Consider the following 15,617-nt stretch of genomic DNA (forward strand, 5'->3'; position numbering starts at 1 on the left):
TTCCTAATAGTATCATACACCAGTGGTTACACATGAAGTTTTCAGACAAAAACTAAGAAAAAGGTCATAACCGAAATGCCAGACAAACAAATGTGGCACATGTGAGTCCTACACAAAGCCAGTCACAACGGCTGCTTTGCTGTGACTCTCCTGTACAGTAATTTTCAAACATCATGGCAAGACACCAATGATCATCTAACTAATCAGACAACACAAACACATTTATTTCAAATTTCTAGGAGGTAAAAAAAATATCAGATACCAATGCTTTATGCATGCTCAGGGCCAGCTTATAAATACTCCATTCAGTGATATCTTAACACAAGTTTGTATTAGTGAAAAGAAACTGGCAAAATCCACCTCTTGTCATTCGACTTGTCAGATGGTGAAGACCAAAACAGAATGTTCCATCAGTTTTAATTTTTAAATACGATTGTCACATTGGGAAAATGAAACACAGTAAAATAAACTGTACAAAGGCAAAGTAGAATAACAAAAAATATTTTACTAAAACATAAGATTTACAGAAGTTTCCAGACAAGCCATACAAAATGGTCACAAGCTTTTTTTGAAGGAAGGATTCTACACTTGACAGCAAAGTCACAATGTTATTAGTGAGGGCTGTGATGTCTGTTTAATGTTCCCATTTTGGTTCAAACAATCAAGCTTGTCCATCTACAGCGTCTAAATAAAGTTAGACTTGGCTAGAGAGCATATTCTAAAGAAGTGGTTAGCTGCTTTTACCCAATGCAATTAGATCACCATAAAAAGGGGGAAAGGAGCCCATAAAATTTAAACTACCTCTCACCCCCTCAAAAAAAATAATAAAGAGAAAACACCCACACCCCTGCAGCTAACCCTGACAACTACCTTCATTCACAGTGCTTTATACTTTAACCATCATTGGGGAAATGAATAAAAGCAGAGAGGGGCCACTGCTTTTAAACGTTTCACAACAATCCAGATGGTACTTCTAGCCTCTGCTCATGCTTTACAACAGTGAATCAGGACAAGACATAGATTTGCTAATGTGCATTTAATCACCAAAGGACTGAAGATGTCTGGGCTTTTATTCTGTAATGTTTCTAAGACTGTGTCCATTAAATGCAAACAAAAAAGGAAGAAGTCTTGGCAGAACAGGAGAAGTGATGCACACTTGATGATCAGATCGATTTTAAATATTATTCATGGCATATAGCCTAGTCCATGCTCTAGCTGTAGACAAAAACAAACATGCAATTATTATTTTACTTAGCTTCGTTACTTTCCAAACTCTATAAAGATTAATTAGTATTAAGTTAAATTCATGCCATTTTTCTGTCATCTGGATCAGACAGAAAGCCTATATATGTCTAATTACCAAAACACTACAATGGAATCCAGAAGTTCTACAGAATTCAACAGAATGAAAAGACTTGTCTCCTTTTGTCTCCTTCATTTCTAGATATATAATGCTCTCCACTAATTTTGTTAAAATCTGTAGCAGGAAGAAGCTCACTGATTTCAAACTCCCTAGCTCTAAAGTGACACATAGTTTTATTGATCAGATGAAATACAAAAGCAGCTCAAGGAGTTATAAAAAGCTTTCCGTTTTCTCTATGTACTGCTAGATAAATAGCGCACACACGGTATTTGAAACACCAGGTATAGGTTATACAAGAGTTGAAGAGCTCCCCCAATTACAGGCTGTCTTTAACTTGGGGGTCATGAAGCAGGCCGGAAGTTGGAGCTTAAACATGCGTTAAGAGGTGCTCATATACTAGAAGCGGGATCTGACTTACTCCTCTTGATACGTATTTTTTTCTTTTTGCTAAGACTCTAAAAGAAGTTTTTTAAAAGGTAGTGTGTATTTGTTTTAAAAAGTGGAAGTGGTGTGAAGGAGAATGGATATTAAATACCTGTTTCTATGGCTTGGGCTTCGTTGGTCTTCCACTGCTCCGCTACATCATTTGCTAATGGATCATCTGGATTGGGAGCACTTAACAATGCCTGGATCGATAGCAGAACTGTGCGGATCTGCAGCGCTGGGGACCACTTATCTATGAAGGCAACAGGCCCAGAATGATCAAGCATGAAACAACAGCCCCAGAACTGCATTTCATTCCCACAGACCTTTGTGGTCTTTATATAATAGGCAAGATTACAATGTTCAGATTCTCAACATGGAATGCTTAAGAGAAAAAGGAGAAATCTTACTTAATAGCATATATTAATAAAGGTAACACTTACCTTTCAAAATATCTAAACATATTCTTCCCAACTTGTCTACATTAGGATGATAAATTTTGGTCATGAAACGTACTTTAGGGGCTGCCATCGGGTATTCTTCTGGAAGGAATAGTTCAAGTTTAAAAGTCCCTCCCTCAAAGGGGGAATCCTGGGGGCCAGCAATGACCACATGAAAATAACGGGCGTTGCTCTCATCTGGTTCTGCTTTAATGCCAGGAACTGGTTCCGCCAGCAAACGCTGGGTTTCCTACAATAGAAAGACAATGCATTCGTCAAACAAATGTCACTTTGCTGAACACCAAATTAAAAATTAAGAAGTTCACCTCTTGGAATTGGATTTAACAGAACCTCTCCAATCTCCTGATGGGTTTTTATTCATTTTATAAGACTATTTAAATCATCCCAATCAGCTGAATGCAAAAGCAAATGAATACTGATGACACATATACTCTGTAGCTACAAATATCTGAAAATATGTTGATAATAAAAATTAGGCTAATGAAACTGATTTTATATTAAGTTGAGAAGTGAGGAGAGGGGAGAGGGAGGAGAAAAAAGAAAATAACACTGGAATTACCACATAAGTAAAGGCAACTTGCTCTCTTTAAACTCCACTAAAACCAAGCTGTTTAAAAAGTAAAATTTGGGGCACCTGGCTGGCTCAGTCAGTGGAACAAGCAAACTCTTGATCTCAGGGTTGTAAGTTCAAGCCCCACACTGGGTGTGGCGATGACTCAAAAATAAAATCTTTTTAATAAATAAATAAAAAGTAAAATTAGTGCTAAAAGCCACTAAAAACCTTTCCCCTGAAAAACAGAAGGGAATGTAGTAGGGACAAGTGCCTAGGCACCTCAACAGGGCTAGAGAAATATGTACAACCCTGACGACGAACCCTTACGCTGCTCCCCAACAATCAATCTTTAGTTCTCTTTTCCATCTTTCTCCCTCTCTCCTAAAGTACTCGAACATTCTCCCTCTTCAAGCCTCCAGCATCTTCATTCTCACCCTCACTTTTGGCTGAGAACTCTGCTTTCTATTTCACAAAAAAAGACACCTCCTTAAGTTCCCACTGTAGCATTTGTATACCCACCTTCAACTGCGTGCCCACGTGTTCTGCCTGTCCTCTTGTCACTGTCGATAAAATGGCCATCACTCTTGGCTAAGACTAACCTCTCCTCTAAAGAAAGCACTAGATCTTATCTCCTTCTTGCCTATTCAAGGACATTGCTCTAGCATCTCTTTCCTCTCCTGAATCATCTTCCCTTCTTTATTGGATTTTTCCCAAACTGTACAAACTTGCTATAATTTCGCCCAATAAGAGGGGCAAATGACCTTGACCTCACTCTCCCCAGACCAGCTAATGCCCCACTGCTCAGCTGCTTGTTGAAAGTTATCTATGCTTGCTTGTCTCCAATTTCTCTCCTCCCCTCCTATCTTGAACACAACTCTCCAATCAGGGTCTAGCCACTAACCTGCTTGTTGAGGTCAGCGGTGATTCCCGCACAGTTAAATCAAATGGACAATGCTTAATCTTCATCTTACTTGACCTAAATGGAACATCTTTTCTAGCTGGTCTGCCCTCCTCCTTGTTCCTTGCTCCTCACCCAGCTGCCATTAGCCATGTTCTCCTGTCTTCCTATTAGTCTGGCAGCAACCTCCATGTTGGTTCTTATCTCCCCAACACTGAAGTGCCCCAAGGCCCTGTCTTAGGGCTTCTCTACTACACACTTCCATAGTGACCCCATGTAGTCCAATGAATCTAAATACTAAATACACTCCATATGATGCTTTGCCAAATTCATATCCAGCACAGATCTCTCCCCTGGATCACAGTTCCTCCATCCACAAAGACCTGTTCAACAGCTCCTCTTGAATATCTGATAAGCACCAAACTTAGCATTCCCCACCCTCAACCTGCTCCTCCCTCAATGCCTTCTTTTTATCAGTTAACCGTAAATCCATCCTTCCAACAGGAGCAAACATTGTCCTTCATAACCCACCACATCTAACCTGATTGGCAGATTTTGTTGGCTTAAACATCAAAATATATCCATGACTGGACTACTTCTTACCACCCCACGGCTACACTTCTGATCCAAGCCACCATCAAGCTCTCACCTGGCATACTGCAATAGCCTAACTTTGTACTTCCTGCTTCTGACCGTGCTCCCCACTCCCTCCTGGGTCTGTCTTTCACAGACTTTTCAAATTCCTTATAATGGCCCCCCAAGAAGAGGTTTTACGTGATCCCCTCACTCAGCCTACTCTTAACTCATCTTCAGCTATGTTTCCCCCAACCTGCTTCCACCCTGGCACTTTGTTTCACCCAGATTAGCTTCTTTGTAGCTCTCCAACCTGCCATACTCCGCCCTCAAACAGCTCTGCACTCGCTCTTTTCCCCCAAATTTCTATCTGGTTTGTCTCTCAGCTCCGAAGATCTTCATGCAAATGTGTTTTCTCAGTGAAGCCTCCATAACTGAAACTGCAAAACCCCATTCCACCCTAACCTCTACCCTCCCTCTATCCCTGTTCCCCTATTTTAGCTCCACAGCACTACTAACATATTACATATCTAACTTATTTTGTTCAGACTGGAAGTGCCATAAAAGGAGATTTGTGCCTGTTTTATTTACTGCTATATCCTCAACATCTGGAACAGTGCCTGACACCACAGATGTTCAATAAATACTTGCTGAATTATGAATCTATTTGATGTCACAAAGAACAAGGAATAAACTATCAGAATTTCATCTTTAACATTAAAGCAGGGTTATTCAAAGCAGGATGTGCACATCAACTATCAGAATTTCATCTTTAACATTAAAGCAGGGTTATTCAAAGCAGGATGTGCACATCAGAGGAGGAAAACAAAAGGATCCATTCAGGCATAGGAAGAAATAATCTAACTTCTATTTATAAACAACTTACAAACAGCCAAAAAATGTTAACATGCAATAACGGAAATGGACAATACTGAGTACAATTTCATATATTAGTAATATATTTTCAACATTTTGAATAAGCATGTGCAATCAGAAGTTTCAGAACACTGCCATATCAACAGTTTTAGATATAAAAAATGAGAATACTGTATTTATGCTGCCTTCACTTCAGAAAACCCATACACCTTAATACCATTTCACTCTAAGCCTACAGTGCACATACTAAAAAAGATTTACCTTTCATAATCATAAGATCCAGATAAAAAATTAAACCCTTTCCCAAATTGTGTTAATAAACTCATAGCCACTTAAAGTAATGCCTTAACCCAAAAACACCCTAGTCTCTAATTAGAGACTAGGTTTTTGGTTTGTTTTTTTGTTTTTTGCTTTGTTTTAATCATGGCAATGCAAGGGCAAATGGGAAGCTGAAATGCTGTAAACTAAGGTTCAAAGTAAAACATGTTTAGAGCATTAAAAACATCTCAAGATACAATAATGAAGCCTCCCACTGTGGGAAGTCCTCCAACATGGAATCAGAACAAGAGGCCAGTCTTCATTTTTTGCAAAAAAGTGAAGATACTAAGGATGAAGAGTAAGAATAAATAAAAGAATGAGAAAAAAAAAAAACGGATGGTAAAATTCCCTGAATTCTGGCCTCTCCTCACCTCCCTCCTCCTTTCATTTTGTCCCAGGTCTTCGTATTTTTAGAAGCCCATTAAGAGAGAGATTGGTAAAAAAAAGAAAAGGCTGGGGTCCAAGAGCCCCAAACCCCACTCCCTGGTTACACAAAGTAGTAGCAGCTCTATTCAAGACTATAAAAAGCTCCCGAAGGGCCTCCAAGATCATATCCCAAAATAGCCTCAAAATCACTCTTAGAACACACTGTCAGAGACTGCATTCCTTCCTCATCTTCAGTTCCTCTGCAAAATCAGAGGCTTTCTAAAGAATGTACATGTAAACATATCACACGGCCTGGTCAATTACAAGACTTCATCAGGGCACAATCTAGAATAAGCTTTTAGGTGTGGAAGACTTTTTCAAATAGTTTTTATATGCTCTCAAGTTCTCATAGATTTTGATATAATGAACAGATGCATAATTATTTGACTGTATGGCACTGATTTCCCAAACCCACAGCATAAATTATAGGAGGAAAAACAAATAAAATCCAAACCAAATGGAACAAGTCTCACCCACAGAAGTTGGAGTCCATTGTTTTCCCCAAAAAAGGCAAAACTGGGTAAGAAATAAAATCCTTCATATTACTTACTATTCACACATGGTAAACTATAAAACACCTCCTAGTTTTATATTATTTTTTTGGTAGAAAGACAGTGAAGTACACTGTGATTTCTTCAAGTCTGTAAGTAATGGGTTCAAATTCCTACCACACTGCTTACTTAACTACGATTTCTAAGCAAATAACTTACACTGCTCTGAGCCTCAGCTGCCTTATCTATATAATTAAGATTACCTCTCATGCAGAGTTGCTATGAAGATCAAAAAATATAATACTGCAGAAAGACTTAAATGAGATCCCATAAGGCGGCCATAGCCCTATACAACCAACTCAAAAAGAATGTTAAGAGCAAAGCACAATAACAAATCTTAAGATTTATTAAATAAGTTTGTTTCTAAAGAAAATAGAATAACCATTAGTTGCACTGTGACCTACTTGTTTAAAAGCAATCCTAGGGCCCAATCCCAGGTAGCAACTGAGTTTAGGTCATACAGAACAAAAAGTACCCTAGACTATTTAGGGAATTAGTTACTAAAAAGTAGAAAAGGAAGTACATAAAAGTAGAGTATGAATTTAAGTGACAGTATGATTAAGTCTCAAGGAAACTCATTTTACAGAGGAAGTATAATAATTCATGCTGTAAATATTTTTTTCACCAATAAATACTTTAAGAAGGAATTAAGTAACATCAAATTGATCTGATCATCAATAGATCTACTGGGACTTGAAGAGCAAATCCCAGAATTATACACCACAGTAAACTGTAACACTTGACAGTCTGTCAACTAAATCCCACGAACTAGGTTTTTTCCCCCCTTTAAAGTTCAGTAACGCTTGTGCTCACTATAGCAATGGAAGGTCTTATACGTTTTTTAAGGCAATGATTGAATAATGTACAGTAAAATTCTAGATAATAAACAGAGTTCTTAGAAAAAGAGTGGTAATGTGCATATGAGAAAAGTTAACTTTCTCTATACACTTCTAACATACATCTACAGCACTCAGGTTTTCCCCTATTTAGAATATTCTCTGAAACACAAAATGCAATGTATTACTCATAATGCCAATTGTAGACATTTTAGATCATCTCACCCAAGAACCATCTGACTATACTGGACAATATTATCAATTTTGTTATCACAATTAGTCTTAGAAAAACTGACAGATGCCTCAGTGATACCTACTGTCTATTCCAACCTCTGTTAACTACATCTTTAAGCAATTCTAAAGTATTAACAAACAAGGGCTCCTTTTTTGGGATTACTGATAAAGCAAAAGCCAACTTATCATTATATACACAATTGTAAACTACTTAAGGGTATTTACAACATCACCCCCTACAAGTGGGCATTTAAAAAAACGTTACCAACATTTTTGAATGTCATGCCCCTAACATTTTATACGTGAGCCAGGTGGTTTTTACTGACAATTTTGGTTAACACAATGAATTTTAGGAATGCAAACTATCTCCTTATAGTAGAATTGACTGTGTTTATTCTGGCTGGGATTATAAACAGAGCCAAAGTTGTGCTTAATTTCCCTACTACACTTCCCTACAAATCCTAAAGTCAGCTAGAGGTATGTACAGCATGAAAAGAATGGTTGATGAATGTTTTCCCTACAGCAGTGCTGCCCAACAGAAATATGAGCTGCAAATATAATACTAAATTAAATTCTCCACTAGTCACTTTAAAAAGTAAAAAGAAACAGGTAAAATTAATATTGTAGTTAACAATATATCCAAATAGCATCATTTCAACACATAATCAACATAAAAATAATTGGGGCACTTGGGTGGCTCAGTCGGTTAAGCGTGACTCTTGGTTTTGTCTCAGGTCACAATCTCATGGTTCATGGGTTTGACCCCCGCATTGGGCTTTGCACTGAAGGTGCAGAGCCTGCCTGGGATTCTGTCTCCATCTCTCTCTCTCTGCCCCTCCACCGTGCGCGCACTCTCTGTCTCTCTCAAAATAAATAAACTTTAAGATATATATATATATATAAATTATTAATATTTTACAATCTTTTTCATACAATGTCTTCAAAATCCAGTAATTTAGGTTTATAATACATATCAATTCAAACTAGCCACAGTTCAACTGCTCAATAGTCACATGGGGCTACTGAACAGGAAACCGAAAACACAAGACAGTCCTGTTAGAATGATGTTACTTACAGGTTATTAAACTAATTTTATTTCATACAGTGAGTAAAATCTGGTAGAGAAAAGCATCACTTTTTCCCCTCCAAAAATTACATACAAAAAGTAATGTCAGACCATTGGAATCACTAATAACAGGAATGTGGGTGTTAGTTTGTTACAGTCACAAGATTGTGCTTGAAAATAATGATTTGCAGCAATTTCGAGAAAACCTAGATGCATAAAAATTAATTCAAACAAGGTAACCACATGAGGAAATTAAGGGTCAATCCCTGAGAAATAATTTTAATTTTTACAGTCCACACTACCCCCTAGTGGATAAAAGACCTCACTTACCTATTCCAACACCTTTTCCTTCACAAATGGCTCATAAATTATTTTATTGTAATTCACTAAGTTTTTAAAAAATGCTTATCCTAAAGTCAGATGAGAATAAAGATTCTCAAGGCATACCCTCCACCTTCCTCTTTTTCTCCCTCTACTCCCACACACATCAACCTCACAATTTCCTTCTCTGAAAAGAAGGAAAAACTGGTAGAAGCTGTTTCAAAGGCTCTAGGTATCAAGGACTACATCTTAGAGTTCAGACCAAGGTACCCCTTTAATGAAAAGTTTTTTTCCAGTTGGACTGGTAAGTAGCAGAAAGTGCAGTTAACCCGTGAACAACACAGGAGTTAGGGGCATCAGCCCCCAGCATGGTTGAAAATCCACATTTAACTTGTGACTCCCCCAAAACTTAACTACTAAGAGCCTGCTGTTGACCAGAAGCCTTACCTGTAACAGTAAATTAACACAAATTTTACGTATAATATGCTGCATTCTTACATTAAACCAAGCTAGAGAAAAGAAAATGTTAAGAAAATCATAAGGAAGAGAGAGTACATTTACAGTACTGTACTGAATTTATCAAAACAAAAAGATCCACGTATGAGTGGACTCACGTGTCAGTGGACCAGCACAGTTCAAACCTGTGTTAAGGGTCAACTGTACTCTGTATTCAACTTGGAGTAATAACCAAAAGATGGGATGGAATGACCTGGGCTAGAAGCTCTAGTTTTTTCTCCCCAAGACTATATCAATAATTTGACTTTATCAAATTTCTGTTAAATTCAGCAAAAAGGAACAGAGATGTGGAAGCCAGAGAAGGATTTCTGAAAAACTAAGTACAGTCAACCAACTTGTTTCTCTGGTTTGAATTAGTCTGGAAGCCTCTTCCCTGTACTTCAGTTTCCTGGGCATTTATACCATTCCTCTTACTATAGCTAGGACAATAACTGTTAGCTGACTAGTCAGGCCCTAAATTGTCTGAAGATAGGAACTCCAGCTACCAAATGGTGGTGGTGAATGAAGTGCTAAGCAAATGCTTGTTCAGTGAATACATACTTGCATGATTAGGTACCACATGGAGCTGAGAATTACTATACTTACTGTGTTAGTTGGTAACTTCCACCCCAGGAACGGCATTTAAAATTATTCCAATCATTGACAACAGACAAAAATCTGAAAACCCTACTAACAGAGTGTGCCTACAATAAGGAAAACCACTAGCCTGAATTCCTTGTCCAGCACCTCCCAATTCTTTTGTCCCACTAATAAGTACACCAGGTTATACTATAGTCTGTTTCTTTTCCTCCCCCCACTAGTCTGTAAATTCCTCAAGGGCAGGAACTCTATGCAATTATCAAGCACTATGCCCAGATAGGCAGAGAATCAATAAAAGATCAAGTAACAATAAAAACTAACTGTGGCAAATAGTGACTTAAGTGCTCTACATGTATTATTAACATTTAATCTGCATACCCATTTTACAAACGAGGGAAATGAGAAACTAAGAGTGACCACTTACATTATAACCAAAGCTAGCAAGTGGCAGAGCCATAATTAAAATCCAGATTACTGGGTTTACTCAGTCTGGCTTCAGAGCCTGACTGCTTAATCTCAATGGTATACAGAAAGACAATTAACAATATACAGTAAATGTCAAATGTTTGGCAGGATAGTAAATAACACAGAAGTCAAGGGCTATTTTCAGTAGTTCATAATCATGAAGAAATGCTTCATGAAAGAGGTAAATTAATTTAAGCCATAATGTCATTTTTTTTCCCCTTTGGGACTGGCAATTGAAGAAGTATAGTCTTATTAACATAAATGAAATAGAATAAATCTGCTTTATTTTGATGGAAAATTTGGGTGTATGCCATTTTGACCTGGAATTATCTATTACATAAGCCACTTTGCCTATCTCTTATATTACATGAAACCACTATGCTCTGAAAGGTTATGACTTTGAAATATGGATTTACTAACAAATGTTTATTGTTTACTTTGTACATGACATTACGGTATCAACTAATTCAAAGGAAGAATAAAACAAAGACCTTGCCCCTTAAGAAGTTATTTCATGGGGCGCCTGGGTGGCGCAGTCGGTTAAGCGTCCGACTTCAGCCAGGTCACGATCTCGCGGTCCGTGAGTTCGAGCCCCGCGTCAGGCTCTGGGCTGATGGCTCAGAGCCTGGAGCCTGTTTCCGATTCTGTGTCTCCCTCTCTCTCTGCCCCTCCCCTGTACATGCTCTGTCTCTCTCTGTCCCAAAAATAAATAAACGTTTAAAAAAAAAAAAAAAAGTTATTTCATGTTGAGTATGAAGTACACATAAAAGTCAATTTTCAATTTTTTTTAAGTTTATTCATTTTGAGAGAGCACACGAGCGGGGGAGGGGCAGAGAGAAAGGGAGGGGTCCACGGAGGGGGAGGGGGAGAGGGAGGGGGAGGAGGAGAGGTAGAGGCAGAGGTAGAGGAGGGGAAGAGGGAGTGGGAGAAGCAGGGGAGAGGGATGGGGAGAGACAGAGAGACACGGAGAGGGAGACAGAATGAGAATGAATCCCAAGCAGGCTCCTCGATGACAGCCTGGAGACTGATGCAAGGCTTGAACCCACAACCAAAAGATTGTGTCCTGAGCTGAAACCAAGAGTTGGATGCTCAACCAACTGGGCCACGCAGGCTCCCCTAGTCAATTTTTTTTTTTTTTTTTAATTTTTATTTTTGGGACAGAGAGAGACAGAGCATGAATGGGGGAGGGGCAGAGAGAGAGGGAGACACAGAATCGGAAGCAGGCTCCAGGCTCCGAGCCAACAGCCCAGAGCCTGACGCGGGGCTCGAACTCATGAACCGCGAGATCGTGACCTGAGCTGAAGTTGGACGCCCAACCGACTGAGCCACCCAGGCGCCCCTCCCCTAGTCAATTTTTGAAAGATGCATTTTAGAGTAGGGTATGTCAAGGTCTTAGAGAAGGTGGTACAGATGTGATTAGGAATACTAACAACACGAAAAACAGCACTACACTAGAAGCACATTGTGTCCCTGCTTGTTTCTAAAGACATTTTAGAAGTTTTCTGGGGGCGCCTGGGTGGCTCAGTCAGTTAAGCGTCCAACTTCAACTCAGGTCACAATCTCACGGTTCGTGGGTTCAAGCCCCGCGTCGGGCTCTGTGCTGACAGCTTGGAGCCTGCTTCAGATTCTCAGTCTCTGTCTCTGTCTCTCTCTCTCTCCGCCCCCCCATGCTCATGTTCTGTCTCTCTCTCTGTCTCTCAACAATAAACATTAAAAATAAATATAAATATAAATGAATGAATGAATGAATGAATAAATAAATAAATAAATAAATAAATAAATAAATAAATGTTTTCTGGAAAGATAACTTTACATCTTTCTTTTTTTTTTTTTTATTTTTTTAATTTAAAATTTTTTTTTTTTTCGACGTTTATTTATTTTTGGGACAGAGAGAGACAGAGCATGAACGGGGGAGGGTCAGAGAGAGAGGGAGACACAGAATCGGAAACAGGCTCCAGGCTCTGAGCCATCAGCCCAGAGCCTGACGCGGGGCTCGAACTCACGGACCGCGAGATCGTGACCTGGCTGAAGTCGGACGCTTAACCGACTGCGCCACCCAGGCGCCCCTACATCTTTCTTTTTTTTCTGTTTTTGAAAGATTACTAAATATCAGCATCACAGTTAAAGACATGCCAACTACTCCTTCATAAAACACTCATGAAATTCTTAATGGCAAAACTGTCCTTTGGATACCCAGCACTGTAATTAGACTCATGAAAGTTAACATCTCCATTTTTTTCTTGATTTCTGATTTGATGGATAATATAAACACTTCATTGCCTGGACTTTCTTTAGCACCAGCTCAAAAACTGTAAATATGTCTTTAATGATCTGAGTAATGTAACTGTCCTTCTGTCTTAATGAATTCTGTGTCTTAGGAATGATGTCTTAGAACTCTGAACAGAGGATCTGGCTTAGTAACACTTCACTGAGATTGGGGCTGTTGAACAAGGTCCCTAAGGCACCATTAACAAACCCATCAAAAGCATCTTTAAAATATTTGCACATTTTAGGTTTGGGGAAGATGTATGTAACTTAGTAGGCAAAGGAGGAAAGGTCTTCTGTATTCATCCTGAATGAAAATAGGAAAATTTTTAAATGCCTGTTTCTATATAGTGAAAACTAAAATTATGAGTGATGTATTAGCAAAAACCAGTGAACATGTACTTTTTAAAAAATTCAGCACTTGGGGCGCCTGGGTGGCGCAGTCGGTTAAGCGTCCGACTTCAGCCAGGTCACGATCTCGCGGTCCGTGAGTTCGAGCCCCGCGTTGGGCTCTGGGCTGATGGCTCAGAGCCTGGAGCCTGCTTCTGATTCTGTGTCTCCCTCTCTCTCTGCCCCTGCCCCGTTCATGCTCTGTCTCTCTCTGTCTCAAAAATAAAATAAAAACGTTGAAAAAAAAAAAAAAAAAATTCAGCACTTAAGTTAGAAATTACCTCAATTGTGGGTTTCTTTCTTAAACTTTTTTTTTTTTTTTACATTGTAGTATTTAATTTTAAATGGCACAGGAAGCATCTGAAATATTTTAATCAGGGGATGACAGGATCTAAAATATCAAAGCCAATAAAGTATTTTTAATAGTAAAATAGCAGAATCCAATTTTATTTTATTTATTTTTTTTATTGTTATTTTATTTTTTTTTAATATATGAAATTTATTGTCAAATTGGTTTCCATACAACACCCAGTGCTCATCCCAAAAGGTGCCCTCCTCAATACCCATCACCCACCCTCCCCTCCCTCCCACCCCCCATCAACCTCAGTTTGTTCTCAGTTTTTAACAGTCTCTTATGCTTTGGCTCTCTCCCACTCTAACCTCTTTTTTTTTTTTTTTTTGCCTTCCCCTCCCCCATGGGTTTCTGTTAAGTTTCTCAGGATCCACATAAGAGTGAAACCATATGGTATCTGTCTTTCTCTGTATGGCTTATTTCACTTAGCATCACACTCTCCAGTTCCATCCATGTTGCTACAAAAGGCCATATTTCATTTTTTCTCATTGCCACGTAGTATTCCATTGTGTATATAAACCACAATTTCTTTATCCATTCATCAGTTGATGGACATTTAGGCTCTTTCCATAATTTGGCTATTGTTGAGAGTGCTGCTATAAACATTGGGGTACAAGTGCCCCTATGCATCAGTACTCCTGTATCCCTTGGATAAATTCCTAGCAGTGCTATTGCTGGGTCATAGGGTAGGTCTATTTTTAATTTTCTGAGGAACCTCCACACTGTTTTCCAGAGCGGCTGCACCAATTTGCATTCCCACCAACAGTGCAAGGGGGTTCCCGTTTCTCCACATCCTCTCCAGCATCTATAGTCTCCTGATTTGTTCATTTTGGCCACTCTGACTGGCGTGAGGTGATATCTGAGTGTGGTTTTGATTTGTATTTCCCTGATAAGGAGCGACGTTGAACATCTTTTCATGTGCCTGTTGGCCATCCGGATGTCTTCTTTAGAGAAGTGTCTATTCATGTTTTCTGCCCATTTCTTCACTGGGTTATTTGTTTTTCGGGTGTGGAGTTTGGTGAGCTCTTTATAGATTTTGGATACTAGCCCTTTGTCCGATATGTCATTTGCAAATATCTTTTCCCATTCCGTTGGTTGCCTTTTAGTTTTGTTGTTTCCTTTGCTGTGCAGAAGCTTTTTATCTTCATAAGGTCCCAGTAATTCACTTTTGCTTTTAATTCCCTTGCCTTTGGGGATGTGTCGAGTAAGAGATTGCTACGGCTGAGGTCAGAGAGGTCTTTTCCTGCTTTCTCCTCTAAGGTTTTGATGGTTTCCTGTCTCACATTCAGGTCCTTTATCCATTTTGAGTTTATTTTTGTGAATGGTGTGAGAAAGTGGTCTAGTTTCAACCTTTTGCATGTTGCTGTCCAGTTCTCCCAGCACCATTTGTTAAAGAGACTGTCTTTTTTCCATTGGATGTTCTTTCCTGCTTTGTCAAAGATGAGTTGGCCATACGTTTGTGGGTCTAGTTCTGGGGTTTCTATTCTATTCCATTGGTCTATGTGTCTGTTTTTGTGCCATCTTTCTTAAACTTTTAACTGGTTACTTGAAGTTGATAATTCATTTTAAGGCCTTTATGTGTAATTGTAGCCATTTGTCTACAAACTCATCTATTAGGCAATAGTAAAATCCCCCCATTCATTCATATCTTCCCTTCCCTTCCTGAGTGTAATGCTGAAACTGGGAGCTTAAGAATGTGGAAGTTTGAAAATAGAAAAACTTATCTATAGTCACATAGAAGGAATGCCTGGCAGCATGAGGGAAAATGAGGTTCATAATGGACCTTCATCATTCCTTTTAACAACCTGACAAGCAAAAGAGCCTTGTTGTGAAATAAATAATCCCCTAGCCTTTATGAATTCCCAGATCCCTCAACAGCAGCTTTAGTCTCATAAGATTTCCTAGCTGTCTGCCCAGCATCTAAGACCTAGGCTCAGTCAAAACCTGTGTATCAAAGCTAAAACACACAAGAAAGACCCACTGTGGAGTAGTTACCTTCAGACAGCAACGGAAGGGGTTCTAGAGTAGCATGCTGTACTTGGCATCTGCAATCAAACTGCAGAGTATGATGCATACAATGCTGGCAGTGAAGTCTCCACCATGATGGGATTCTGAGCCTCGTTTCCTGAATGCCTCGTTGGCACCTTTGAA

The 15,617-nt window shown here is 39.0% G+C and overlaps 1 protein-coding gene across 1 annotated transcript in view; it reads right to left on the minus strand.

The window, feature by feature from the left end:
• Window positions 1–485: 485 nt before the first annotated feature.
• The window catches only part of UBE2N (ubiquitin conjugating enzyme E2 N), a 38,641-nt gene continuing 23,509 nt past the window's right edge, over window positions 486–15,617 (minus strand). The window contains exons 2-4 of the mRNA XM_045463573.1: window positions 2,230–2,476; window positions 1,899–2,039; window positions 486–1,215 (exon numbers count right to left, since the gene is read on the minus strand). Coding sequence (XP_045319529.1) covers window positions 1,175–1,215; window positions 1,899–2,039; window positions 2,230–2,476 — 429 coding nt within the window. The 3' untranslated portion in view covers window positions 486–1,174. The remainder of the gene's footprint in view (window positions 1,216–1,898; window positions 2,040–2,229; window positions 2,477–15,617) is intronic.

The sequence above is a fragment of the Leopardus geoffroyi genome, chromosome B4 (genome assembly GCF_018350155.1).
Source record: "Leopardus geoffroyi isolate Oge1 chromosome B4, O.geoffroyi_Oge1_pat1.0, whole genome shotgun sequence".
NCBI classification, from domain to species: Eukaryota; Metazoa; Chordata; class Mammalia; order Carnivora; family Felidae; genus Leopardus; species Leopardus geoffroyi.